This window comes from Halichoerus grypus, chromosome X (genome assembly GCF_964656455.1).
Source record: "Halichoerus grypus chromosome X, mHalGry1.hap1.1, whole genome shotgun sequence".
NCBI lineage: Eukaryota > Metazoa > Chordata > Mammalia > Carnivora > Phocidae > Halichoerus > Halichoerus grypus.
The window spans coordinates 122982397-123008567 of NC_135727.1; the positions used below are offsets into that span (position 1 = coordinate 122982397).

The 26171-nt window shown below is 44.5% G+C and overlaps 1 protein-coding gene across 14 annotated transcripts in view; it reads right to left on the bottom strand.

Annotated features, from left to right (window-relative positions):
- FRMPD4 (FERM and PDZ domain containing 4) overlaps positions 1-26171 on the bottom strand; it is an 829477-nt gene that overhangs the window by 62505 nt on the left and 740801 nt on the right. For all 14 annotated transcript variants that reach the window (XM_078064492.1, XM_078064493.1, XM_078064491.1 and 11 more), the window contains 2 exons: positions 25882-26042; positions 21333-21435 (listed from right to left, as the gene is read on the bottom strand). In XM_078064492.1, the coding sequence (XP_077920618.1) occupies positions 21333-21435; positions 25882-26042 (264 nt within the window). The remainder of the gene's footprint in view (positions 1-21332; positions 21436-25881; positions 26043-26171) is intronic.

Here is a 26171-nt window from a genome sequence, read left to right on the forward strand (position 1 = left end):
GTAACAAACTATTGCTATGTGAATATTATTTTCAGAAGATGGTAGTCTTATTTTTCATATTTGATGAACAGTACCAACATTAAAAGTACCAGGAGACACGATTATACAAACACATATTAGGATTTCTTTTAAAAAATGCATCTTCTTCGCCCAAATGAGACATTAATAGCTCCTTTGAAACTCATGTAATGTATCATATAAACAGGTCTTTAAACATATGCCCTATAAAACTCTTGGGGGGGGGGAGTCTGAACAGAACAGGTGAAGTCGTTCATTTGCATAGTCAATAAGTCACTCTTCACATGCTTTGCTCTTATTCACGTGCAGTTTCTCCATGTAGAGGAACTGCTATTCATTTAAAGAAGGGGGAAACAAAAGTCCTCCATATAGATCCCCAGAAAATAATTATGTGTGCGTGGTAGTCTGAGCTTGAATTTGAAACGTGGCTAGCAGGGTCATCCTTCAGCTTCCAACTTCTAACCTGGGCTGGGTCTGCCGCTTAAGAAGATGTGGGTGGAGATACCATGGGGCTTAAAATTCCATTCCACCCGAGGAGGACAGTGAGGCCACCAAGGGAAACCCCTTACTGCCCTCCCAGCTGCCTAGATGGGAAGATGAGCCAGATGTGGGCAGTCTCTCGTTATGTTTGGAGCCCTCAGAGCTACTCCTGGCCGGTCTATGGCTAAGCACAATTCTAGAATCTCCTGATTTCCAATCAGGACCGGAGAAATGTTAGTGACTGGGTCTCCCACGGCTGTCAGAGACAAATGTTATGGTGACAAGGACCCCACAACTATTTTGAATCCTATACTGTATGTCATCAGAGATGCTCTCTGCATAGTGTATGTGGGTACATATATAATTCACAACTGAAAGATTTTAATCAATGGTCTGAAATGTTTTTTTCAAAAGATGAAGCTCAAAATTAGCTCATGCTTATGCATAATGTAAATTATACACAAACTCTGTCAAGTCTAAAGACAAGGCCACACAATTACAGGCATATCTGCCTAAACCAGATCACTCTGGCCATTTCTTTGTGGCCCGATGACACAATCGCTCCAAATGTTGGCAGAGAAAAGATTTATTGTTCGCGATCTTAAGTCAAAGGCGCTCATTCAACTGAGAGTTAAACCCATGTGATGATTCCTATGCAAGTCCACGTTGTTTATCTGAAAACCATGATGAGTTGGTCTCCAGTGCAGGCTTTGTTGACGTAAGAGCACAGAACTCTGAGCAACTTCAACTTACTCACTCGCCTAAATGACTTCCGCCAGCTCCCGTTGGCTTAGCTCATTGCCTGGCACCATCATTCACCCACAGCTGAAGCTAGAAATTCGGGAGTTCCCTCCATTCTTTCTTGTCTCCCAATCTCCGCATCAAATATGCCACCAAGTCCTACCAATCAATTCTTCCTCTATGACACAGCTTTTATGACTCTCGAGGACTCCTTTGGGCCAGGTCTCTAGCTGTTATTTCTTACCTGGACTTTTTCAAGACCTTCTAATGGCTTCTCCGTTTCCACTCGTGTCTCCCATATTCCATTCGCCACACAGTGCAGCCAGAGTGAAATTGTAAAATGCAAGCTAGATTATTTTACTCCGCTGCTGAAAACCCTCCAGCGGTTCCCTCTCTCTCGTAGAATAAAATCCAGACTTTTTTTCATAGTCTAGATCAGAGGTCAGCATACTTTTTCTGTAAAGGGCCAGACAGTAAATATTTTAGGCTTTGTGGGCCACATGGCCTCTCGCCACCACCCTCGTCTGCAGTCTTAGCACAAAAGTAGCCACAGACAATATGTAAATGCACGGTCATGGCTATGTTCCAAAAATACTTGATTTACAAAAACAAGCAAAGGGTCAGATTTGGCTCTTGGGCCACAATGAACTAACCCCTACTCTAGAAGGCCCTCCAATACTCAGTTCCTGTCTCTCTCTCTCTAACCTTTTCATACCACGTTTCCTTTTGTGGGCCAAGGACAGCCACGCTGTCTTATTTTTCTCCCCCAAAAGTAAGCTTTTTTCCTCCCTCCACTCTTCCTGGTTGGCTTTTCCCATCCTCTCAGGAACAACTTCAATGTCACCTACTCATTCAGGATTTCCCTGAGTCTCCTACTCCTATACCATCATTCTCCCTTTTAGTGACCCATTCTTTTCCTTCATGGCAGTTACCATAACTGCAATTACCAATGTATTTGCTCGTTTCACTGCTTAAAGTCCATCTTCCTCACAAGACCACATGAATGAGGAAGGTAGGGACAGGGTCTGTGTTCAGTACTCCATAACCAGCAACTACCACCAGGCCTAGCACACAGTAGGCACCAAAATATTTATCAAATGAACACACTGCGTGCCTTTGAGTCTTAGATTCCTCACCTGTAAAATGGCGATAATGATACTCTTTGCCCCTTTGGTTTGTATCAGAATTGCTGTGTTGACTAAATATTTCAAGCACTCCAGGGACGTGCTCGGACTCGGACATCTTCCTTGCATTTGGTTCTCTTCAGCACAGATACAGTTAATGGATAGGATGGTTCCTTTAAAAAACCATCCAATCTTTCAAGTGGCGTTCAAGTAGTTGGGGAGCTGTCACCCCAGTCAGAACATTCAGGCTACTTTAGTTGCATATTTATCATGTGAGGCAAAGATTAGAAAAGCATGTTTTTCTTTTTATAGCAGATGTTTTTTCTACTTAATTCACTCTCAAGTCCTTTTTCTAGAGATACTTGTCAGTAAACGTGGAATGTTGGGATAGAAACAAATGTTGGATTAGGTGCAGGTGGTCTCCGATAGTCGATGTGTTTCTAGAAAATGTAGCTCAACTTGAACTTCTTATATGCACCTCTGTCTGCTCAAGATGGCCACGGAAACTCTAGGATGTGTTGGCGGAAACAGCTTGAACATATCATGTGCAAGAAACAAAGCAAGAGCCCCACAGGCAGCCACCGTACAGCGCCTATGCTGATCCCAACGGCTTTTATTCTGGTCACCCAGCACCTGGACTTGACTCCTTGTTCAAGAAATACCCTCAGTGCTGCTGAGTTGGCCATTGCCTCAGATCACAGAGGGTGCACAAGTGGGAATTTACATGCCCCAGGGGGCATACCCTAACCAGTGACTGTCCTGTGGTGGAGAAGGACTATAAATGCCTCTGATGGGACAACTATTAGGTGTGACAGAGAAAATACCCAGAACTCCCTTGTGGATTGAGCCAAAGATACCCATCTGGAACATGGCCTGATATGGCATCTTTGTTTGGCCTCCTTTTCTTCCAGGTCTGACTTCCCCACTCCCCTATTTAGTTTTCAAGAGAACTCTTCCTCTGAAGTCACTTGCACATGAATCCTCATCTCAGGGTGAGCTTCTGGTAGGCCAACCTAAGACAGTGAACAAGCGCTTAATGATGAAACACTGGTATTCCCCTTGTAAATTGTCATTTCAGTTCCACATCCTAGTGGTCATGATTTGGGCAAACGTTTTGTAGAAGGGATACATAGACAAGTCCAGCTTACTTGGAAAGTTGAAATAAATGCCGTTCAACAATTTCTGAACTAGAAAGAGTAGAAGAAGAAAACTCAAAAGTATTTGGAGTAGGCACGTAAATAAGAAACAGACCAGATTAAAAGTAAAACCTCCCAAGTCAAGGCCATACTGGGAGCATTTTCCTCTATCAAAACACTGAAATAAGTATCGTTAATAAAGATCATTCTTTTAAAAGGATGACTGGAAATGTTCTTTTAAACCTAAGAGATGCCAATCTCCATTAGTCTTACATAAAGATTTCTCTGAGCAAAGAGGTAATTACAGCCTGACAGATGCCTAAAATAGCTTCGATTCTGTGTTTCTTTTTCAATCCAGAGGTGGGCAGATACCACCCTAGCGCCTCTCTGAATTATAGCTTATGAAACTTGAGAGAGGAAAAAAAATGATATCTATTGAACTGCAATGTTTAGACTACCCAAGCCTTTCAACAAGCTTCTCCTTCCCCCTCCTCTCCTCACCATCCTGGAAGCAAATGAACAGCCTAAGTTCTCTTCTCCAATGGAAACTGTTCGAATCCCTTCTTGTGTTGAAAATGGTGCTGCATGCTTTCTGCCTGTGCTCGTACGATGGTTCTCAATCTCCATTCCACTTAGCATCCGTGTTTGACTCTGGGCTCTGCTATTTACTGGCTGCACAATGGCAAGAAAATACCCTCATTCCTGGAATAAAGGAAATCTTTGCTGTGAGGCTATTATTTTGTGAAGGTGAATGGTACCCTTTACTCACATATGTCAGCCATGGAAGAACGTACAGTAGGAAAATAATCCTGGCAGAGGCAATGCCTTCAGTGGATCAGATATTTCCCACACAACTTTACAAGTCGATGCTCTACAGTGCAGGAAGTCAATTTTTAAAATCTATGCTTTGTTTGATGTCCACAAGTGTAACAGTCTCAACATTTAAACTTCATATGGCAAATTTCACGAGTACCCTAAAAACTGGTCTGCTATTCACTTCTAAGGAAAAAAGAAAACATTTAAACATTTTGTTTTCATCAGAAGAGCTAGTTTTTTTTATTTCTCCCATAATATATTTCTCCATAATATTTCTTCTTTATTAAAAAGAGCAGGACTTGACCTGAACCCATGATCATTGCCATTTGATTGTATTTGTTGGCTGGGACTGCAAGAGAATTATTCAAATGAAAGTACTACGTGCCCATAAGAGATACTGAATATTTGTAAATAGTTCTTCAGATATCAAGCTTTTCAATAAAATCTGCAGCCATTGGAGGATAATGTGAAGTTGGTGAAATAGTACTGGAATCTCCCTGAGTTAGTCCATAAAAAGAGAGAAAGCAACTAGGATAGCAAAGCCCAAAAGCCATGACACCAGCCCAGCAAAACTATGTGAGAGATAGCCCCACGGGCAGCCAAATTGGAGCTGGTGAAGACAGACCACCAATGTATCTGTGTGGGAGGACCTGGAAGGAAGGGAGAGGGGCCTCTCATGGCTCAGAGAGCAGAAAAACCTTGGAATTGCCAACAGGTCCTCCCAAAAAGTGGGAGATTCCTATCCAGGGAGAGTAAGCCGTAGACACCTATACAGAGTGGTGAGACGGAAGCACATATTTCCCTGGAGAACTACCGCTCTGATGCTCTAAGGGCGACAGGGAGCTTCTGTGTTAATTCCATTCTGACAAGGTGGATGCAGTCTATCTATGTAAAAATGGGGGGACAGGGGCGCCTGGGGGGCTCAGTCAGTGAAACGTTTGCCTTCGGCTCAGGTCATGATCCTGGGGTCCTGCGATCGAGCCCCACATCAGGCTCCCCGCTCAGAGGGGAGGCTGCTTCTCCCTCTCCCTCTGCAGCTCCCCCTCTCTGTCAAAAAAAGAAATAAAATCTTAAAAAAAAATAGGGGGAGGAAAAGGAAAGCTGACCAAGAGCTTGCCTTATAGGTATTAATATGAATTGTGAGTATAAAGATAATATTTCAAGTTCAATGTTCAAGGAGATGGCAAGAAGGGCAAAGAAGAGGTTATTCGCTAATTTCAAAAATGCTCGGAGTAGGAAACCAATAGATAATAGCCTGAAATAAAAAATGATGGGTACGTGTATGTGTGGGGAGACCAGGCCATTATATAAAGACATCAGTCTAATGACAACCACCTGACCAAAAACATCTATCTTCCTAATTATGATGAGTCACCCACAAACACACACGCGTGTGTGTAAGAAACACAATGATATGATGTACTGATCAGTAGGACACACAGTCAAGTGAAAAAAGTATGTCTCATTTACCACTCTTTCTAAGAATGGAGACAAATTGGAGTATGTGCTCATATTAAATAATGGAAGAAAGAACCACAATATAAAATAAAAAATAAGTGTTACATATCTGGGACGATATAGGGAGGGGAGCACAGGGACAGAATTTATACTTCCTTGAACATACATTTTGTAGATTTGACTTGGGAATCATGTAAATAGACATAATTATAAAACACAGCTAAATAAAATCCCTAAATATTGCTTTTAAAATGAAATAAAGAACCCACGTATCCTGTTGGAAGAATGGCTACAGCCACGCATAATTTTAAAACAAAATTAAATAAAGGAGCCATCCTAGCAATTGTAAGTAAGATGAAGTAATTGCACCTGTGAATCCAGTTAGAGGCAGTGTGACAAAGAGAGGAACTGTCCCAAGTGATTTTAAAACAGTATTTTGAACATCCTTGTGAGATATGTCAGGAAGACAAATAGAACTGCAACAAAATGGTCTTAAAATGCGTTGGGTAATCAGGTTATTTGTGGTAGTGTTGTTATTCTGAGGCGGGAATATGGGTTGTGTGGGATCAAGCTGAGAAGTCATGATAGGGTCGCCAAGAACAGGGATTTAGTTTGAGAAAAAGGAGATAAAGATGAAAGATAGACAGGGTCATGTCAAAACATTTTGTCCTGAACTTGAATCAGACATATCGATATCAGCTCATGATGCATTTCATCTTTAAAAAATGTACACAAATATCGTAGTTCTATCCATCTCAACGATCACACTGATGTTCAGATTACCAAACACCATTTCCCACTAGAAGGAATCATGGCTCCTTGGAGCAATGACTGATTCCAGATCTGGAGCAACAAACACAAGCCAAACCTTGAGTATCTTGTCTTATCAGAAAGTCGAGACACTAACACAGACCCTTAGGGTCATGTCATGAGGACTCAATAGCCCACTGGCAACAGGCTCCCACTTACCAAAGATGAGACGAGTTGAGCTTTGACAAGAATAAGAATATGAATGGATTTAAATAATCAAACATACCTAAATCCATGAGTTCATAATAACATTTAAAAACAAAAGACTGTTTTGGGGAGAAAAGCCAGTGAAACAACTCATTGTGAAAACTGGCTTTGAAAAGTGGTAAATGAAGGGACAGAATCAAATATTTACCCTGCCTTCCATATGAATTGTTCCTCAGGGTAACCAAATTTATCTTCTCACCTAATGGTTTCCATGCTGGCTGTGGAGCACACTCATAAGTAAGTAAGTAAGTAAATAAATAAATAAATTTATTCAGCTAATAACCGAACAAGAAATAATAGAATTAGAGTATCACTTCACTGCAATCACTAATGAAATGAGAATCTGGCCAAGATTATCAGTAGTTGCTTACATGATACAAAGAGACACAACCAGCTATCATCCACCCCTGGAGATTAAAAGCATCCTCCATAAGGAAACAAATCAGACTCTTACAGAAAATACAGGAAGACAGAGGATCATGGGACATGACACCCAGGGATACAGTTGGCAATTTCGGGCTCTAGGATTCTCTACAGGACAAATAACTTGTTTTTTTTTTTTTTTATAAATATAAGTAAATTGTTTTGGAAGATAATTAAAAAAAGAAATGGAAGGAGAAAGTATAGTTTAGAAGAGTCATGGGGCACCTGGGTGGCTCAGTCGGTTAACCGTCTGCCTTCAGCTCAGGTCATGATCCCAGGGTCCTGGGATCGAGTCCCACATTGGGCTCCCTGCTCAGCAGGGAGTCGGCTTCTCCCTCTGACCCCCCCCCTGCTCGTGTGCTGGCGCGCTCTCTCAAATAAATAAATAAATAAATAAATAAAATCTTCAAAAAGAAATAAAAATAAAAGAGTCTTAAAAGACATCTGAACAGATCATATTATATGGACTTTATATGGATCTTGATTCAAATACACTGTAACAAGAAATCATTTTGAGACCATGGAAGAGATACGAATACTGTGAATATTTGATTACATTGTATACTATAAGGTATGATAATGCTATGATGGGTTTTTAATTTTTATAAAGAATGCAGATCTCTTAGAGGTACATACTGAATTATTACAGATGAAATGATATGATACGTGGGGTTTGCTTCAATAACATGAAAGAGTAGAGGGGTGTCTTGGGGTATGGATGGCTGACTGGCCACAAGTGGGGACGGTTGAAGCTGGGTGATGGGAATATGGGTTGACTACACTTTTCTCAACACTTATGATCCCTTTCAAGATTTTCCATAATAAAACGTTTCCAAAACAACCCGCAGCCATAAGGGACCAGTAATAATGGTAGTGGTTTCCTTAGCTTGACCAGGATTCAGTCCACTCTTCTAGTAATGGCCACCAGATGTCCTTTGCAGAGCCAACCTCTCCAACTTTTAGACCCTAAAAATCCAGGTAGGGCTGATCCCATCTTCATCACATGACCCAGACCCGCCCCCTCCCCCAGCCCCCAGGGCATAGTCTACTCCCCAAGGGCCAGTGATTTATTTAGGGGTAGACAGTCACTGTACAGGGCCAGTAAATGCCCTGTCTGGGAAGCTGGTTTAGATTTTTGTGGGAAATGGTGGGCCTTCACCCCCTTGAATTGTTAAGCTGGTGACATGCAAGCCTAGAGGTCTGGTTTGGCCTCACTACTCCTTGGAGAGAGCTCTCCTAAAGAAGCAAACACAGGAAAGTGGGCCGAGGCCAAAGATGGAGGGCAAAGGACTCCTGTCACCGTCGGGTTTCAACACCTGACTCCCCTTGGGCCTGACCAGCTCCACCCTAGATCCATTTGGAGTTCCATCAGCCACTAGGATCCACTTTTTTGCTTAAGCCAGTTTGAATTATGTTCCACTTCTGCCTGGAAAGACTCTTACTAATCACAGCTATGCTACTTTTAAGACCTACTGTATATTTGAGAGACCAAGGAAAGGGACTTGATGGAGAAAAGAAAACAAATTACAAAGGAAGGCCACCTTTAAGGGCCTCCCACATATTGTATTACTTCGTAAAATAATGGAAACCGGTACTTCACTGTGTTTAAGACACATAATATATGCAGGAAATTAAAGGGCGAGAAATGTGAGTTTTTAAGAAATTGTCACACTTCTAGAAACTTTCCCCAGACTTCGTAGGTTTTATTATAAATCCCGAGAGAGGTTTCTTTTGTTATTGTGTTTGGCTATTCAGTTTTGAAATTACCAAGCTCCTAGTCACCCAGATATCCTGAAGTGCTCTATGAGAAAGAACATTCCCTGTTATTTCCAGAATTCAAAGTGAGCTGATACTGTTGATTAGGTTCAATGAAGAACAGTCTGTTCCACCTCTAATATCCTTGATTTAACATTAAATATAAATGAAAACACCCTGGGGCAGAGTTTCAGAGCGTGTGATGAAAATTCAGCTCTGACATGCTTCTTGTAAAAACCCAAGAATGCTCAGCCCACAGAGTAATCCCATTTATTAGACACAGAGATGTAGACTATTTTGTGCATAAATATATAAATAGATAGCAGCAAGGTGCTAAAAGGAAAAGAAGGATGTCTAATAGTGATAAGTTCTCATATGGGGGGGAAGTAACAAATCTTCTGTTTTCTGGGTCCTTTATTATTTGATGTAGAATCAGTAACAAATTTTGCCTTGGTTGTTTAAATGGGGAATACAAGAAAGCAAAGATGTTGAAATAGAAATGAAATCTTGTTTAGAATAATAATATATTATACATGCTTCCATCTAAACGCCAAGATCCACAATTTTTTGGGTACTTTTCTGTCTAAACATATGTAACTTACGGAGTAAATGAGTTTATATTTCATCTTTTAAGTTGTATCAAATGGCTTATTAACTGCTTTTTAATGTCTACTATGTGGTGCCGTATAATTTGGTACTCTTAATAAAGACTGATTTATAATATACAGAATACTGATAAGCCAAAATGTTGAGATAAAAGCTGATTTGAAAGATTTTTTGTTTAATTGATTTGACAGAGACAGAACACGCACGCGAGCGTGGGCGAGGGGCGGAGGGAGAGGGAGAAGGAGAGGATCTCAAGCAGACTCCCTGCTGAGGGCAGAGCCAATGCGGGGCTTGATCCTACAACCCAGAGATCATGATCTGAGCCGAAACCAAAAGTCGAATACTCAACCAACTGAGCCTCCCAGGAGCCCCAACTGCTGATTTGATAGACACAAGTTCATATGCTTGCATGTGGAATCAAAAAGCATTTCAGAGTGGACAAACGGCCCTCAAGAAAATCTTCCTTTTCCTTGTGTGTGCATTTTGTCCAACGTAAGAAAAAGACTAGGTAGTGTGTACAGAATTTTAACTCCATAACACTAGCTGTCAAAAACATCCTTTAAAAAAATATATTTCTACTTAATGTATCTCTACTCTGAACTCCCGCCCAGTGGCCTGGTGGGAAGCATATTCTCAGTTGTGTCTGGGGAGAGTTCCCTTCTTGCCCAGGTCACGCGAGGGTCCTGGGGACGTTACTCAGCTCTCACCGTTCAGGAAGAGTGCTCTGGTGCTAATCCACACAGCCACCAGAGATGGGTCTGCTCAGTGTTCAAGGGCCCCTCAGACACCAAGGGACAGCATGGAGTAATGGACGGTACATACCGTAGACGGACATGGGACTGACTTCCTGGCTTCATCAAGTATTGCTCAACTGACCTTGAGCAAATCACAGAACTCCGCTAGCACAGCACAGAGCCCAGCAGACACTCAGCATGACCTGAACCCTGTTTTCTTAACTAGAAATGAGTCTAATGACTCCCAGTCACAGAGAAGTGCTAGGATTTGGTGTGTGGGGCCCAGAGGTGGGCTTAAGAAATGGTGGTGGTTCCACGTTTCCTTGTTTGAAAAATTGTGGTTCGAGTGCCTCTTTCAGCGGCTTCGGTTTGCTTGAAGAAACAAGCTAGCAGCAGAGAGGCAAAGGAGTACAAAATCTCTCCTTGCATCTCAGTTGTGCAAAGAATCCTTTCCTGCCTGAGATTTACAAGCCAATACATTTTTTATAGATCCTATTTATAATGAAAATTCACGGTCTTACCGTTTAGTTTATGAACATGGGGTCTCTGCTACCACAACCATCTGGACTCCCAGCAGGGAGAGGGTGGCTTTTGCTGATTGCTGCCTCCCTGCTCCATGCTCTGTTGCCTGGGAACAGGGACAGGACTTGCCTCATTACCTCCCCTCTTCTCTTCTCAATCATTTCATGGATATTTTCCCATCTTTGGACATTCCCACTCACTGGGGAACCATTCATCTGCAGGAATTTGAAATTACACCCTCTTGAGAAAAAGGGGAGATCTACTCCTGATCATAGCATGCTTAAGATGGCAAGATTTCATAAGTATCATCTCCAGTGGCCCTCAATGGGGTGAGAATGTCCCCGATTATTGGGGAGCACCACCGGGGGGTAGTGGATGAGGCGCCAGATGTCAAATGTCCTTCCATTCAAGGACAGACCTGGACAATGAAGCATGGCCGCACACAAAACGCCTATGATCCTCCATCACAAACTTTTGGGGCTGTGACATGCCCAACTTGACAGAGCTAGTTGGGAGATGCCTGGGGAAGAACGCTGATCTTCTCTCTCCCACACGCAGGTCGATCTCATGCTCCTGTGTTCGGCATCTTCATGACCAGGGGGCATGGGGAGATTACATAGCACTGATGCCTATTCAGTTAGGAAGGGAGGATGTTTATCTGCCAGTTCACATGTAAGCAATGCGTATCAGGCATAAATAGGACCATAAAAAAGCCCACGCTGCATTTTCTTAGAGAAAAGAGAAATTTAATGTACACTAGAGGTCATTGTAATTATGGGCATAAATGTAACTCTGGTTATGCTGTGTATGGGATCTGACACCGCGGTGAGGCCAAGGGGCAGTTTAATTCCAGAATGGTAACTTGAACCACTTACTAAATACCCCCATTTCAAATCTATGAGCAGAGGGCAATGTGATGTGAAGAGGCTGAGACCAATGAAGTCAGGAAAAGTGAGGCAGACAGAGATAGGACAGTGAGCCGAGCTGGTGAAGGATGCGGATGTTTGGAACATGGGTGTCAAGACTAAAATCAACACATATGCAAAGGCACGAGACAAACCATGGACCTGCGGCTGACACGACGGCTGAAAAGGTTATGAACTTGCTTAGATTTGATTAAAGGAACAATGAAACGAATTGTACGTAATCATGTAAAAGGCAGGTCCATATTAAATTCCCTGGCAGGGGTACTCGTGAAAACATGTATTTCTATTCAGTTTTGTGTTGGGCACTGCACCAGGCACGAAGGCTAGCCTAATGAATAAAAGAGGATCTGTGCCCAAAGTGACTGTGTGCTCCGCAGACCCACTCCCTCCACGGACTGGGCGCATAGCTGGACTGCACGAAGCTTCCAGCGCACGGAGATTCATCCATGTGGCTGACTTCCTACCAAAGGAAGAGGAGTGGAAGTGCTGTATACCCCCACCCACCTCCTTCCAGGCCTGGCCCAGCAAACTCTTACCTCTCTGCTGTATGACAAGGACAAAGCCGGGCTGCGTGCTGAAGACAGCAGAGTCGCAGAACAGGTAGGGTCTGGGTTGGGCCCCTGGATTCCCCCCACCCCACCCCCCCGCTCTCCCCACCGGAAGGGGAACTGTCCATCAATCAGGAGCACTCATTACTAGTGTCCTCCTAATCCGGGTCCTCGTCACTAAGAAACACAGACTCGTGACAGAGACCGACAAGTTCACAAATACGGATAACCTGGTATGGTATAGATTATAATAAAGATCTCTGTACATTTCAGTGGATCAAGATCCGGGAGTAATTAAGTTTGGGGGCTGACTGGGGAGGATAAGGGAAGGCAATACAGAAATCTGTGATGTTTATCTGTTTGCTTGTTTCCTTATTTTTTTCGCCATCACTCCACCTTCCAAAAAGGATTTTAGGTGGCCACAGAGTTCATCATATTGGCTTTATTTTTATTCTTTTTGCTAGCAAAAAAAGCCCCCAGCACCCTCTGCTTCATTGCTCTGCCTCTCAGGTCCCCTTATCTTCAGAACAGGTCTTGAAGTTTCATTGGTTTAAGTCAGGGGCCAGCAGACAACAGCCTGGGGGCTAAATCTGTCCTTCTCTGTTTCTGTAAACAAAGTTTTATTGGAACACAGCCACACTCATTTGTTTACATATTATTTATGGCTGTTGTGACAGAGACCATATGGCCCTCAAAGCCTAAAATATGTACAACCTGGTCCTTTGCAGAAAACGCTTGCCGACCCCTGATTTAGGTCGTTCCTAACCTAGTATTAACCTCAGCAGGGCACATGCCAAGAGCTCCCAGATCTGCCCCCACCCGCTTCCCCCTTATGACACGACACCGAAATCCCTCTTGTTCCAGCCACCACCTCATCACCCTGCCGCACACCTGATCATCACTGCTGGGTTCTAGTGCCCTAGAGGCTACCTTTGCCAACAAACCCTGGGGGCTTTCTGGGCTTTGGCATCATTCCTCAAGTTAAGTTATCTTCATCTTCTAAAAGACTAAATTTCTAAAAAAAAAAAAAAAAAAAAAAAGACTCAATTTCTGTTCAGGTTCCTCTCTTTGGTCTTGACTGAATATCTGGATTGTGCTCCAATCCCCTGCTCTGCAATTTCATGAGCATTAATGACAACATCTGACACAATGACCTGCCTGATTACAAGTCACCAAGTGCTCTCACATACATGATCTCATTCTGGTTTATCTAACTCTTACAATTGTATAAACTAGATCTCCATTTTATGGCTCAAGAAACAGGGTTATGTAAATGAAGTCCACACCCAGGCACAGCGAATCCATTTCGGATGTAGCATTTGCATTCACCTTTTTCTGATTTCTATGCCACATGTCTTTTCCTCAGGTAGCACGATAGTATTCTGAAATATTCACCAATGTCCCCCTCTCACCTCCATGCCCTCCCTGCTCATTTCTTGGCTCTGCTTGATCCGCTCTATTCCTCTGCTTGTTTGGTCAGTCAGACCACACACCAATCATCCCCCCCGGACACAGTCATGACAGAAGTGATAAAATATCTAGGTTCTAGGAACTGAGGGTAAAAAATAAGGCTAGGAAGGACATTCAACAAAGCAGAGAAAAGCTTACTCCTCTCTGGCATGGGGACCGGTCAGAGGATGGGGAGACAGAGTGAATCTTAAGGCACGCAGAAGAGCACCAAATTGGGGGTGCCTGTGAAAGAGCAGGCATCCTCCCCCTCTTTTCAGAAGCTTATCCTCCAGGAAGATTCCATTGGGAACCCCCAAATAGTCTGGTGGAATGAAAGAGTATAATGACCTGTGCCTTCTTTTGTAATGTGACAAGATCCTGGAGGAAATGAGCCCTAGAGAGGAGGGGCAAGTGCACCCAAGATGGCAGACAAGTGGCTGAGGAAGTGCTGATAGCGGTGAACAAGGGATGCCATAGTAGCTCCCTGCCAAGGTGAATGACCGCAGGCAGACCAGATGGGCACAAAGGTATCTCGGCAAATTCTAGCAAGATGGAAGATGCGGGCAGAGCGGATCTGCTTCACCTCTCCCAGTGCCTCCTCCTGTTCAAGCAACCCTCCTGATGGAGATGCAGCACTGTGGAAAATGGGACGAACTGACCATACACTAGGATAGGGACTGGGAATAATGTGGATTATTATACATAATAGATAAATAACAGTACACTTCTGGGGTGCCAGGCTGGCTCAGTCAGGAGAGCATGTGACTCCTGATCTCGGGGTTGTGAGTTCAAGCCCTATGTTGGGCACAGAGCTTACTTAAAAAAGAAAAAAAAAGAGATATGCTTCTTGCACATCTGAGCATGTGGCCTGAGATTCTTGCCCATCCACTGTGTTGGCTGTATAGATAGGTTTGGGTGCTGAGCTCCTGAGACCTTCTACCAAAATCTCTAGGAAATGAGGCTTCTATTTGGTCCTGGGTATGTTCTGACTGCAGGCTCACTGGGATGTGTTTTTTGTTTGTTTGTTTTTGTCTTTTCAGCCACTTCTAGGAAGTGTGTGGAATAACTTATCAATTTGTATTTCTAAAGGATCAACAGAACATGGCACAGGGCCAATAATCATCTTCTACCCTTTTTTCTTCATGTAGAAAAGATGCTAAGACATTCAGTAGTGTCAACCATATAAGATCACTGAAAATAGGCCCTAGTTGAAAAATTTTTCCCTATTCTTCAATCTTCGACATCCATTTGCCAGACATGAGTTGCATAAAAGAATGTACAGTAATTTAGGAGAGATCTAGTGAGAGACTAGGAGATGCTTGTCAACAAAATGTAAGGGAAGTTGCAATAATCTGGATGAAACCATTTTTCTTATTAATTTTCATTGTAACCATTATGAACTATGGACTCAAATCACTTTTTCTACTTTGTCCTTATTAGAAGGTTTTCCCACACATTCCATTTTCTAGAATCGCTGACCTCTCTCTCCCCAGGCTCTGTAATTTGCAAATGTCAGAAAACGTGTACACTGCAAGTGTGTATTAGGTGAGTCTACAATGTGTCGTGTCAGCATACCAAGGGGCTGTTCTTTTCTGTTTTCACTGAAATTGCTTGCCGGTCTTAACTCTAATAAGGCCTTATCATATCATACATCATCATGCATATTTTATATGCCTGATGCTCGGTGGATGTTCTCTGCTTTGTTATTTTACTAAGCAGCATTGTGATGCATCTAAACCCAGCTGAAATTAGATGGGAAGGTGACCCTCCTAATAGATTCTTTTGCAGACACAGTGCCCCTGGAACATGATCTGATTTGACTTTCCATTATAATTCGGGTGAGGAGAGACTGATAAAAAGACAGAGGGGCTGAGATCTAATTTTTAGATGGGTCCCTTCTAAATGGTTTCTCTTGCTCTTGCCTAGCTCCCACCAACGGCAACAAGCAGGTACTCCTGGGCACTTCCTGCTAAAATCAAAGCAAATGCTTGGCAAACCTGGGATAGGAGACAGGCTCTGTGCATATAATTCAAAAATGGAGGTGCTCAGACCCACGATCTAGAGGCCAAATCCAGCTCCGTTGTTTGATGAGCCCACCAAGTGAAGACTTGATAACTAGGCTTGGTCCCCTTTGAACCAACAGGCCCCGGTAATTCCTACTGGCTTATTCCACCCCCGCTGCGTGCCTCCCTACTTGCCCTGAGCAACTGCTTTAACTTCTTTAAGCCCCCTTTTCCATTCTGTAATGGGGGTACAATAAACAATACTTGCTCCTAGGGCTGTTGTAAGAAATACACATGATGAGCAGGTTAAGAGCGGTCACGAAGGAGGCAGAATGGGTCTCACCACGCCACTTACTAGCTCGGGGATCTTGGGCACATTCCTTAACCTTTCTGCACTTCAGGTTCCCCACCTGTAAATCAGAGGTCACCACTGTACCCACGAATCATTGTGAGGACTGAATGAGTTAATATACTAAATGTACACGGGACAGGGTATAGTAAGTGCTGTATAAGTGTTATCTGGTCTTAATACTAAGGGATGAAAAACCGGGATTGGCATCCAGGGGGATCGAGAAACATTCTGACGCTATATGCAAAACTGTGTGTGCCTGTGGATTCTTCTGGGTGGAGGCGTAGGTCCACGCTCTTCCTCCAATTCTCAGATGGATCTTGAATCCCAAAAGAAATATGCCTCCAGTCTAACCCAAGCCAGGAGTTTTGCTGCTGCCTTAAAGGGGTGACTGCGGGAGGGCAGGACCAAATTTTGACGTCGTGGTTTAGGACGGCCATACGGGCAATGGATATTTCTCTATCGGCAGGTTGGAAAGTAAGTGTCCATCAGGAGGGTCTGGGGTTTCCGGGGACGAAGGAAAGATGTATTGGACAACCCTCTCTCCAGCCATGAACCTGCCCTTCCACTCAGGGTCCACAGCTACCCATTGCCACTTCATTATATTCCTGCACATCCCCATCCATCCTCATCAAACATTCCTCCCAAACACTACCCTCCGCTGCAGCCTTGCAACACTCATAAATACAGTGCAATTAGCTGGAAGTCTCCTCCCTAAGTGCAAGAATCATGTCTTTGGTATTTATGCATGGCCAGTACCCTACCCGTCATCTGCTACCTAGTTAATGCTCAATAATTGTTTGTTGAAGTCAAACGAATTCAAGTGGGTTGGCTAGCCTTGAGGGATGGGGCATGATTCATGATGTCTATGAGCAATTATACTCCATAGTTTTCAAAAATAAAATTTTGGAAACTGTTTCAAGTTAATTTGTCTAATTATGAAAAGCCAAGGGAAATTATCCGCGGATACTTCTAAAGAAGAAAGATATGGTAATTTGCAAAGGGCACGAATTCTGCAGAGATTTTGCTCCTCAGCCACTATAAAGTATGAGAGAGTTAAGAACTTAGAAAACTGTGAAATGAACAGATCTCATCTAATTTCAGTGCAGCAATTATAGCTCTTTCTGAGGATACATGAAAAAACCCAAATGTGGTTACTATAGTAGTAAATTGGTCTCCAAGAAACTCCTTCATTTTCTCTAGAAAAATAAATAATTTTCTATCACAGAGCAACCAAATGATAAGAAAAATAACCCACAAAGAAACACAAATGTATCTGGAAAGAAAAAAAAAAATGATCCGCAAGCAAATGCCATGGTGGGAGAAAAAAGAACAAAACAAGACTAAACCATTTAGGCGAGTGAATGGATGCCAATTTTTAAAGAGCGAATTTTACAGGGTTATTAAAATGATGAGTGTTTTCCCAAATTCCTTAGTGGCAAAGAAAATGGGATATTTTATTAAACAGAAAGGGAATTTATCTTGTGTAAGATACAGACATTAAAACACATATCGGCTGAGAAGCCCAGAGATGATGTTACGCGAGCTACATTTTTAGGTTAGTACACATATGGCAGACAGATGACTAAGCTGATGGGAAGGCACGGGAAGATTTTCTAATACTTGAACTTCTTCATTAGTGAGAAATGCATTATTTCCAAATTCCGGTGTAGTGAGTTGGAAGGTATCAGCCACAAGAGGAACTCCACGACCGACTGCATTTCATCTCTGCGAACTGTACCGTGTTACTGTATGAGGCTTTCTTTGGTTAAAAAAAGAAAGCACCTTGTTACTTTTATACAGAAAAATGGATTGCACGGAGATTAAAGGGAGCAGCCTTGAGGATTGTGGGGCATGTTCACCATCTCAGTGGCATCCAGGGCCAATGTGCTTTTCTCACTAGCAACATCCCTTCGAATCTGACAAAATTCCCCCAAGGGATCGATGTGGGGTCTTGTCTATCTCGAGGAGGTCCAACTTGAAGAGGCATCACTAGTCATGGTGGCGAGGACTGTCGGCTCCCTGAGCGCTGGGCGCTGTCTCATCTCTCCCTGTGTCTGGTGCCTTTGCTCTGTGTCCTGCATACACAGTGGCTGCCTGATAAACAAGGGTTTCCTGAGAGGTGGACCCCTCAGCTGACACTCACGCTCGCAGAACGTTGAGCTGAAGGAGGGGCTGGGGGAAACCATGCAAATCGGTAGGTTTCACAGAGTGCTCCTCAGAGTCCACCCACTCACTCAACACATTGTCACTGAGCACTTCCTATGCACCCGGCTTTGGAGCAGGTCATGGGGACACGGAAGGGGACAACACAGACAAGGTCTCTTTTCTCATGGGACTCAGGATCCAGGTCAGCCAATTCCACCACACCCAGCTATGTTCCGGATTTAAACTGTGTCCTTGTCACATATCAGTGAGACAGCAGCGAAGAGACTCAGGCCACATTCTAAAGTGAGCTGCAAACAAGTGGGACCCCCCAGAACTTTCCGGGAAGAGGCACAATGTGATCTGCTACTGCCAGCCAGCACCTCCTCCCCCTCTTTCCTCCTCCAGTCCACATTAGGAGCCGAAAGAGGGAACTTCGGCATTGTCAGAAGGGCCGAGATCCGGGGAGAGGTGACTTCCTGTCCTCTGTGATGGGGTTAAGCACACGAAGGGTGCTGAAGGGTAGCTGGTCTTGCTGGTGCCAGGCCCCTGTGCATGGCACTGGGCAGTGGGGTGGCTCCTCAGAATGCCCTCCTTTCCTGCCTCCAGAGAATTCATGGGACAGCTGGCTTGTAGGGACCGATGATACCAAGGGAGTCACCAGCCAGGGCCAGTCGGGGAGCAGCCACCGCTGGCCAAGAGGGGGCTCTAACTGCAGGTGGTTTGGCAAGATGACCTCGGCTCTCTCCTATTGCCCTGCGACCTCTGACCCCGGGGGTTGGCCTCCACAGGTGAACGGGAGTTTTATGCACCCGAAGGATTTCATGATGTTTAAAAAGCACACACGCTTTCCATGTCAAATGCCACAACCTCCTGATCAAGAATGCGGGCATGTTGCAGCAATCACCAACGAAAATGCCATTAGTTACTTCAATATCTCCTACAAGAGGGGTTGACAAACTTCTCCTCTCAAGGGCCAGATGGGTGTCGGTCACAAGTAGTCAGCTCTGCTACTGGAGGGAGAAAACACTCTGAGATGACACAGAAATGGCTGCGTGTGACCGTTGGCACAGTATTTATGGACTCTGGACCCTGAATTTCACATGGATTGCCATGTGTCACAAAATATTCTTCTTTTATTTTTTCCCCCAGCCATTTAAAAATGGCACAGACCATTCTTAGCTCATGGGCTGTGCAGAAGCAGGCGGAAGGCTGGATGTGGACTGCGAGCTGTCGCTCATTTGGTCAACTCATCTTTGCTGCGCCCTGTTACATAGAACGTTCTCCAGAGACTTTGTTCAAGGTGAGGTCATTTTCTTCCAAATGCATTAAATGCAGAAGGAAAAGATTTTCTGGAAAAGCTCTCTCAAGATGCCCCAGTAGGGTTGCTGGGAAATGGTGGCACTTTCAGACAGTGTGTGCTGTGTCGCTGTCCTACAAGAAGCAAGTCAGACCCAGCACACCCAAACACGGATATCTTCGTTCTTCTACCATCCTCCGGGGACACAGATCGACAGAACTGATTGCAGAGGGGGTGTGCCCAGGGGAGAAAAAAAGAAGCGTGTGGCCTGCCATCAGGCCTGAACAAGGCACTCCAGGACGCAGGCCTACATAAGGCTTAGAGCCTGCCTGGATGACGTCTGTCCCTGCTGACAACCACAAGCATCTCAAGAGAGAAGTGGCTCGAAATGGTAACGCTGCAGCTCCCTCCCCGGGGCTTGACAATACAGAGTCACCCCTGATTCTTGCATTCCTGGCCCCCAGGGAAATGGGAGGTGTCACCAGGTCTCACTCCTGATGCAGGGTGAGTATGACACGAACCTCAGTGCCCGCTCACGAGGAAGAACCCTTGGGAGATGCGGACGCCCCATGGGGACTTGGCCAGCCATTTGCAAAGGCTCCATGCTGTTGGGTCTACACTGAAAAGTGGCCAACCCTTTTGGAACTGAGAGGTTTCCCAGGATGTGGGCCTTGCTGGGCTCAAACTGGAAATGTTGCTCACCCTAAAAGTGAGCCTCCTCTATTTCTATTTCTCTGTCTTCTTACCCCTCTCCCAGTCCTTCCAAGGAAGCAGGGCCCTCCAGTGTTTCTTTGTGAAGCAGAAGCTGAACAAAGCTTGGGAAAGAAACTTTCTCTGGAAAACCCCTGAAACGCTCCACTTAATGCCTTTTCAAAGTGCAGATGTACTTTTTGTAATGAAAGAACATAAATGTTAGAAGATCCCTTTCTCAGTTTAAAATGTTCTGATAGCTTTAGCTTCTGCTTCAGTCTTGCTTGAAAAAAAAAAAATCAGTTTATAAAAGACAAGTGTCACACACTCATTATCCCTTAACACCCCCGGAGCACAAGTGGATCTGCTCATACAATAGACATAGCTTCATTTCGAACTTCTAACGACCCCTTTTTGCCCTAAGTACACTGTGGGAGAGGAACTCCAGTGAGCTTCAAGAATCTCTTGAATAATACTTTAACATCACATAAAACAGATTTTCTGGTGCTCCACTGAGAATATCACACAACAAATTATTTACATCTATGATCAAGCTAAGCCAATAAACCAAAAGCACATTTTTAAACTGTCATAGCTTTGACCTAATTATCCTTTTGCTTTGGTTGATGCTTTCACAATTCAGTAATGAATCACTCAGTCAAGTATGAAAAATCAGTGAACTCTATGTTTGCATATCCATGGGATTATATAAAATTACTCATCACTTATACAGAATTCAGATATTGCATTTTGATCTCCTCGATTAGGCAATATCAATGTGTCAGTAATTCTGGAAGGGGAAAACAATGCAACCTTTGGATATAGCAATGGAAGTAGGAGCCAAAGAGCGTTCCAGCCGAAGCATATGCACCTTGGCTGTTAACACAGAATGGGCGACTGGGTGTTTCGTGCTTAGGGGGCACACGTTTTTACGTTAGAGGTCGGTGTTGCCGGCACCGTCGAGGTGAATGCGTGGGCTCGTGTTACTGCCCTACACTGGCTCACAGGAAGCCCTTCCTTCATGGGACGAGGTCTCCAACCTGTGTATCAGCCCTCGCAGCAGAACGGGGCCCAGGGGAGTGAGTCACGCACCTGACCAGGTCGATGACCCGCTCCCTTGGCGCAGCGCTGACTGGCTCATCGTTAATCATTACGATCTGATCTCCCGGGATCAGCTTGCCTTCGGAGGGGCCACCTGGAGACAAAGGAGAGCGAAGCGCAGGTGAGAAGACCATGGCCAATCCATCCGTGTCCTCCTCGCCCCATCATCATTCATTGTAAGCACCTGGCGCTGTCTGCCAAAACCCCAACCCTGCTGGCACATTAGAAAGACCTGGGGAGGGGTGCCTGGCCGGTTTGGTCGGTAGAGCACAGGAATCTTGATCTCGGGGTCATGAGTTCAAGCCCCATGTTGAAAGTAGAGCTTATTAAAAAAAAAAGAGAGAGAGAGAAAGAACGAACTGGGGAGCTCTGGATAAACTCCAGAGGCCCAGGCTACACCCCGGCCAATTAAATCAGAATCTTTGGAGGTGGGAATCAGGCATCGGCATTTCTCTAGAACTTCCCCGGCAGGCTTGAGACACAGCAGCCTAGGAGAGCTCACACTTTAATGGACACACGCAACCCTGGGGGCCTTGTTACCCTGCAGACCGATTCAGTAGATTTGGAGGAGCAACGGGTGAGGTAACGCACTTCTCACCAGCTCCCAGGGGCTCCGTACGCTGCTGGTCAACTGAATATACTTTGAGTATGGAAGCCCCCAAAAGAAGGGTATTGCCCCAAAGGGATGGCCAACCAGCTGTGTAGACGGCCTGCGGCCAAAGCTGCCATCACCTGGGCACACCTGGATTTGAACAAAGTTGCATTTATTTACTTGGCACAACTAGGGAGGCCACCTACTGTGGGGAACCGTGAGGCAGCAAGCACATCAGAGGAAGGACTGACACGATGGGGCCTGTGTTATGTGCTTCCGGGGAGGGGTCAAGATGTGGGGGCATCTTCCTCATTCTTGTCTAAAAGGTGGGGGCAAGGAAGGAGAGCAAAAGCTGGGATTGTTCAGGAAGCAACAGACAGTCATGTCAGCTGGGGGATGAGGCTGTTTGGTCATTTCTATGGCTGGGACTATGGCAGGGACCAAGCCTGGGTGCGTGTGCCCGTGCTCACACGAGATGACAGAGGACTCTTGTGTTTGTCTCAGTCCACCATAGTCTTTTCCATTGGTTTTTGCAAGGAGGTAGGGAGCTAATATTTGTTGAGCATTTATTAGGTACCAGGCAAGGGGCTAGCTGCCTTGCCTAGAATCCCACTGACCCTTAAAACCCCTTCCATATAATGAGATCCCCCAGGCTCACACAGGTCCAAGAATTGAATTAAAGGGTAGAACCGGGTCGCAGCGTAGGTCTGTGGACTCTGCCAAGTTCAGGGTGACCGGCATCTCTTTTGAACTTGCTCCTATAATTTAAAAACCGGTCACTGCCAGGTCTCCCGACACATAAACTTAAAGCCACAACTGCATGAAGCATACATCGGTATTAAATTAAACCTATAAGTAAATATTTCAACCATCTCCATGTCTAATGTAATTACCTCCCAAATACTGATAGGGTACTATAATTTTCATTTTATTTCCAGGTCTGTCACTGGGTCATAGGTGTAGCTGAAACATGATCTTTCAAATATTATTGCGATTACTTTATTTAGTAATTGAAATGAACACTTCACAGCCAGAGATGAGATCTCGAAGTAATTCAGATGCTTCCCACCCACCCACCCACCCACTCAGACACTTGGCATGTGTGTCACTGAAGCTGGAGCATAAAGGAATCTTCTTTCTGGGTAGTAAAAAAGTAGGGAAAACCTTAATATTTCCTCATATCAGTGATAAAAAAATATTCATTTCAAGATATGGGAACTGAGATTCAGTGTTTGCACACATAAGAAATTCTGAAAATCACTTGAGAGAGTTTATATAACCATTGGATTATCTGCAAACACTCACTCAAATTCAGTCCAACAAATGGTTAGAAATCAGATGCTGATCAAATACTGAAAAACGTTCGCACGAATTGGCTGATGGATGTTAACTACTTTCCTGGGAAAACCACTTGCAGATTAATAGGCCATACTTTTACATCTGACCCATGCTTTTTGACCAAATGGAAATGTTCTTGTTTAATCAAGCAACTTAAACCAAGAATTTCAGAAGGAAGCAAGACATAGTTCTTTCCAAAATACGACGCCGAGGCACTCTTCGGAGAATTGTCTCGCGCCCCATACTCTGAAGGCTGGGGTGTCTAGTATAGAAAACCTGGTCAGGCCACAGAAACCATCTGAGACCTCAGCAGAGTCATTTTTATGAAAGACACAGTTTATTGGATCAGTATTTTCACACCTAAAAATGACTGGAAACGGTACTCTTTGACCTGTCTCACTTTTGTCCCCTGTTCTCAAAATCGTCGAAGATTAGGTGTTACTGTCTGACTAAGGAGAGTCCAGGGCAAAGAAGGGAAGAGGTTGAAGGAACGATGAGGCAATACAAGAAAATCTACAACAACACTCAGATCTCCCGTCAGCTCTGGGAAGGACTCCTCTTTAAGAGAATCTCAGAACCAGAGATGTTATAGCGTCCCTCTATCAGAAAGCGGCATGCTCAATGTCACCGCACTCAGGAAAAGATGTGTGCACACACACCTATCATACATTACATAGCTCGTACATACGACACAGAGCATACGCACCCACATGCACGGACTTGTCTTTTCTATGTACACATTAATAACGGTTCGCTCTGGGTGGTCGCAGCTCTGGCGATTCTGTTTTTTTTTAGCTTTCTCCTCTATACGATCTATGTTGTATGTTTTTTTACAACGCATATGTATTATTTTGTTATCATAGCAGGCGACAAATCTCTTTCATTTTAGGAATACAATTCTCAGTAGCGTCAAGCTCAACAATCCCACACAGAGAACTGAGGTCGGACCTACGGCTAATAAAATAAAAAGCTGAGCAAAAAGGAAGAAGTTGTGCGGTGAGTCAGTGGTGGGAGAGAAAAGGAAGCTGATTCTTCCCTGTACGAGTCTGTAAGGTGGTTGACTGTGTTCACAGGGCTTACCCCGGGCCATATGATGTCAAAATAATGGAAAATGCAATCAACTTTTGAAATCTTTACTACTCACTAGATGCCTTTTATTCTCCTTAACCGGCAGACTCAGCAGCCCAGCTATTTTAGAGTTTAGTAATAATAACAATAAATATTTCTGGAATGAGAAGCAGGTAAAGCTGGTGCTCTTTTATTTATTTATTTTTTTGAGTTTTTAAAATTTTAATACAGTTCAAATCAGTGTACCAGCTTCATTTCAGCTCCTTTACCGCCAAACCTGGGGGCAGAGACTACGTCACTCTGGTGCCTTCTCTTTGTCTGGGATGACCAAGATATAAGCACAGCCTAATAGGGGGGCAGAGGCGAGCTCCAAAGCCATCAAACCTGGGCAGTCAGCTGCCAGAGGCTGTGCTCCTTACCACAGGACTGTTCTCCTCAGCCCTGTTCCTGACTTGCCAAATCTTGAGGAGGAAGAGTATGGAAGGCAATTTCCTTTTGTGTGAAAATAAATCCAATACAAGTCCATTAAAATAAGCTCATAAGTACACATCATGAAGAAAGAAATCATTAAAAGAGCCTTGTTTCTGGAAAGGCCAGGGCAGCGCACTTCAGGCAATTGCACCCTAGAGCATTACGTTCAACCGTGTTGACGGTCGACCATCTCTATAGTCTAATGAGAAAGACTGAGGCAGGGGACATTAATCATCTGCTCATACTGTCGAATTTAAGGGATTTGCCCCATCGTCGATCAGTCAGCCATTACTGTATGACGAACTACCCTCCAGTTCAGTAGGCTGTCTGACGGTCACTTCTCAGGCCTGTGGGCCTTTCGGATGAGCACAGACCGGCTGACCTAGGCTAGGCTCTGCCGGCTGTATTTATCTCTAGATGGCAGGCTGGAAGCACCCTGTGTTTATTTGGGGGCTCAGGCTGAAAAAGTAACAGCCACTTGAGGGAAACTCTCTTGTCACTTAAACCCAATAAAGAAGGTCAACTGTACAAGCACTTGTCGAGGCTCTGAGTGTCATCTCTGCTAATATGCCGCTGGCCAAAGTCAGTGACCTGGTCCAGCTCAACGGCAGCGGGGTAGACAACTATATTCTGCGGCCAGTGGGGAAAGAAGAGTGCATCTTCAAAAAAACAATCCAAGCGCTCAGACAACTAAAATCCTTCTGTGACTTCAGTGCCCCTTTCTGCTGTTGTTCACTAAGGGGTTTTATCGTGAACTTACTGAAATAAAGTGCAGTGCCTGCCTCTTTTGATGTACATTCATACTTTAAGAAGTAGGTCATTTCCATGGTTACAAATGAAAGATCAGTGTTTTCCTAAGTCAAATGATATGATGCATTCGGCAGCTGAAACCCAGTTTGCAGAGCCCTTTGTGTCCCTCTGGTGGTCTGACTCTATCCAGATGTTGGAAAAACTCAGCGAGTCTCCACGGCCTGATGCAGAGCCGTATGAAACTTCTGGGACTAAGCGACAGTCGCTGGGGCAGGGTGTGGCCAGTGACCCCAGGAGACCGGGACGGGGCCGGGTGCTTACCTGGTGTTACGGAGCGAACGACTACTGGCTTTTCACTGCCGGCCACGAAACCAAATCCTAGCACAGGGTCCCTCCTCATCTCCACCCTCCGAGGGGCCGGAGGAAGGATTTGGCAGCTCTCCAACCGAGGGTCGTCAAATGGGATGCCCTGTGTCATGTGACTGTGGGAAAAGCACACACAAAGGAAAAGAGGCGTTAGTGTAAGCATTTGGCAATGGCTTGGCAATCACATTCTCCCTCTTGTTTCCAAACTTTCGATTCCCTGCTTGGGAGAGCTTGGGGAAGATGTG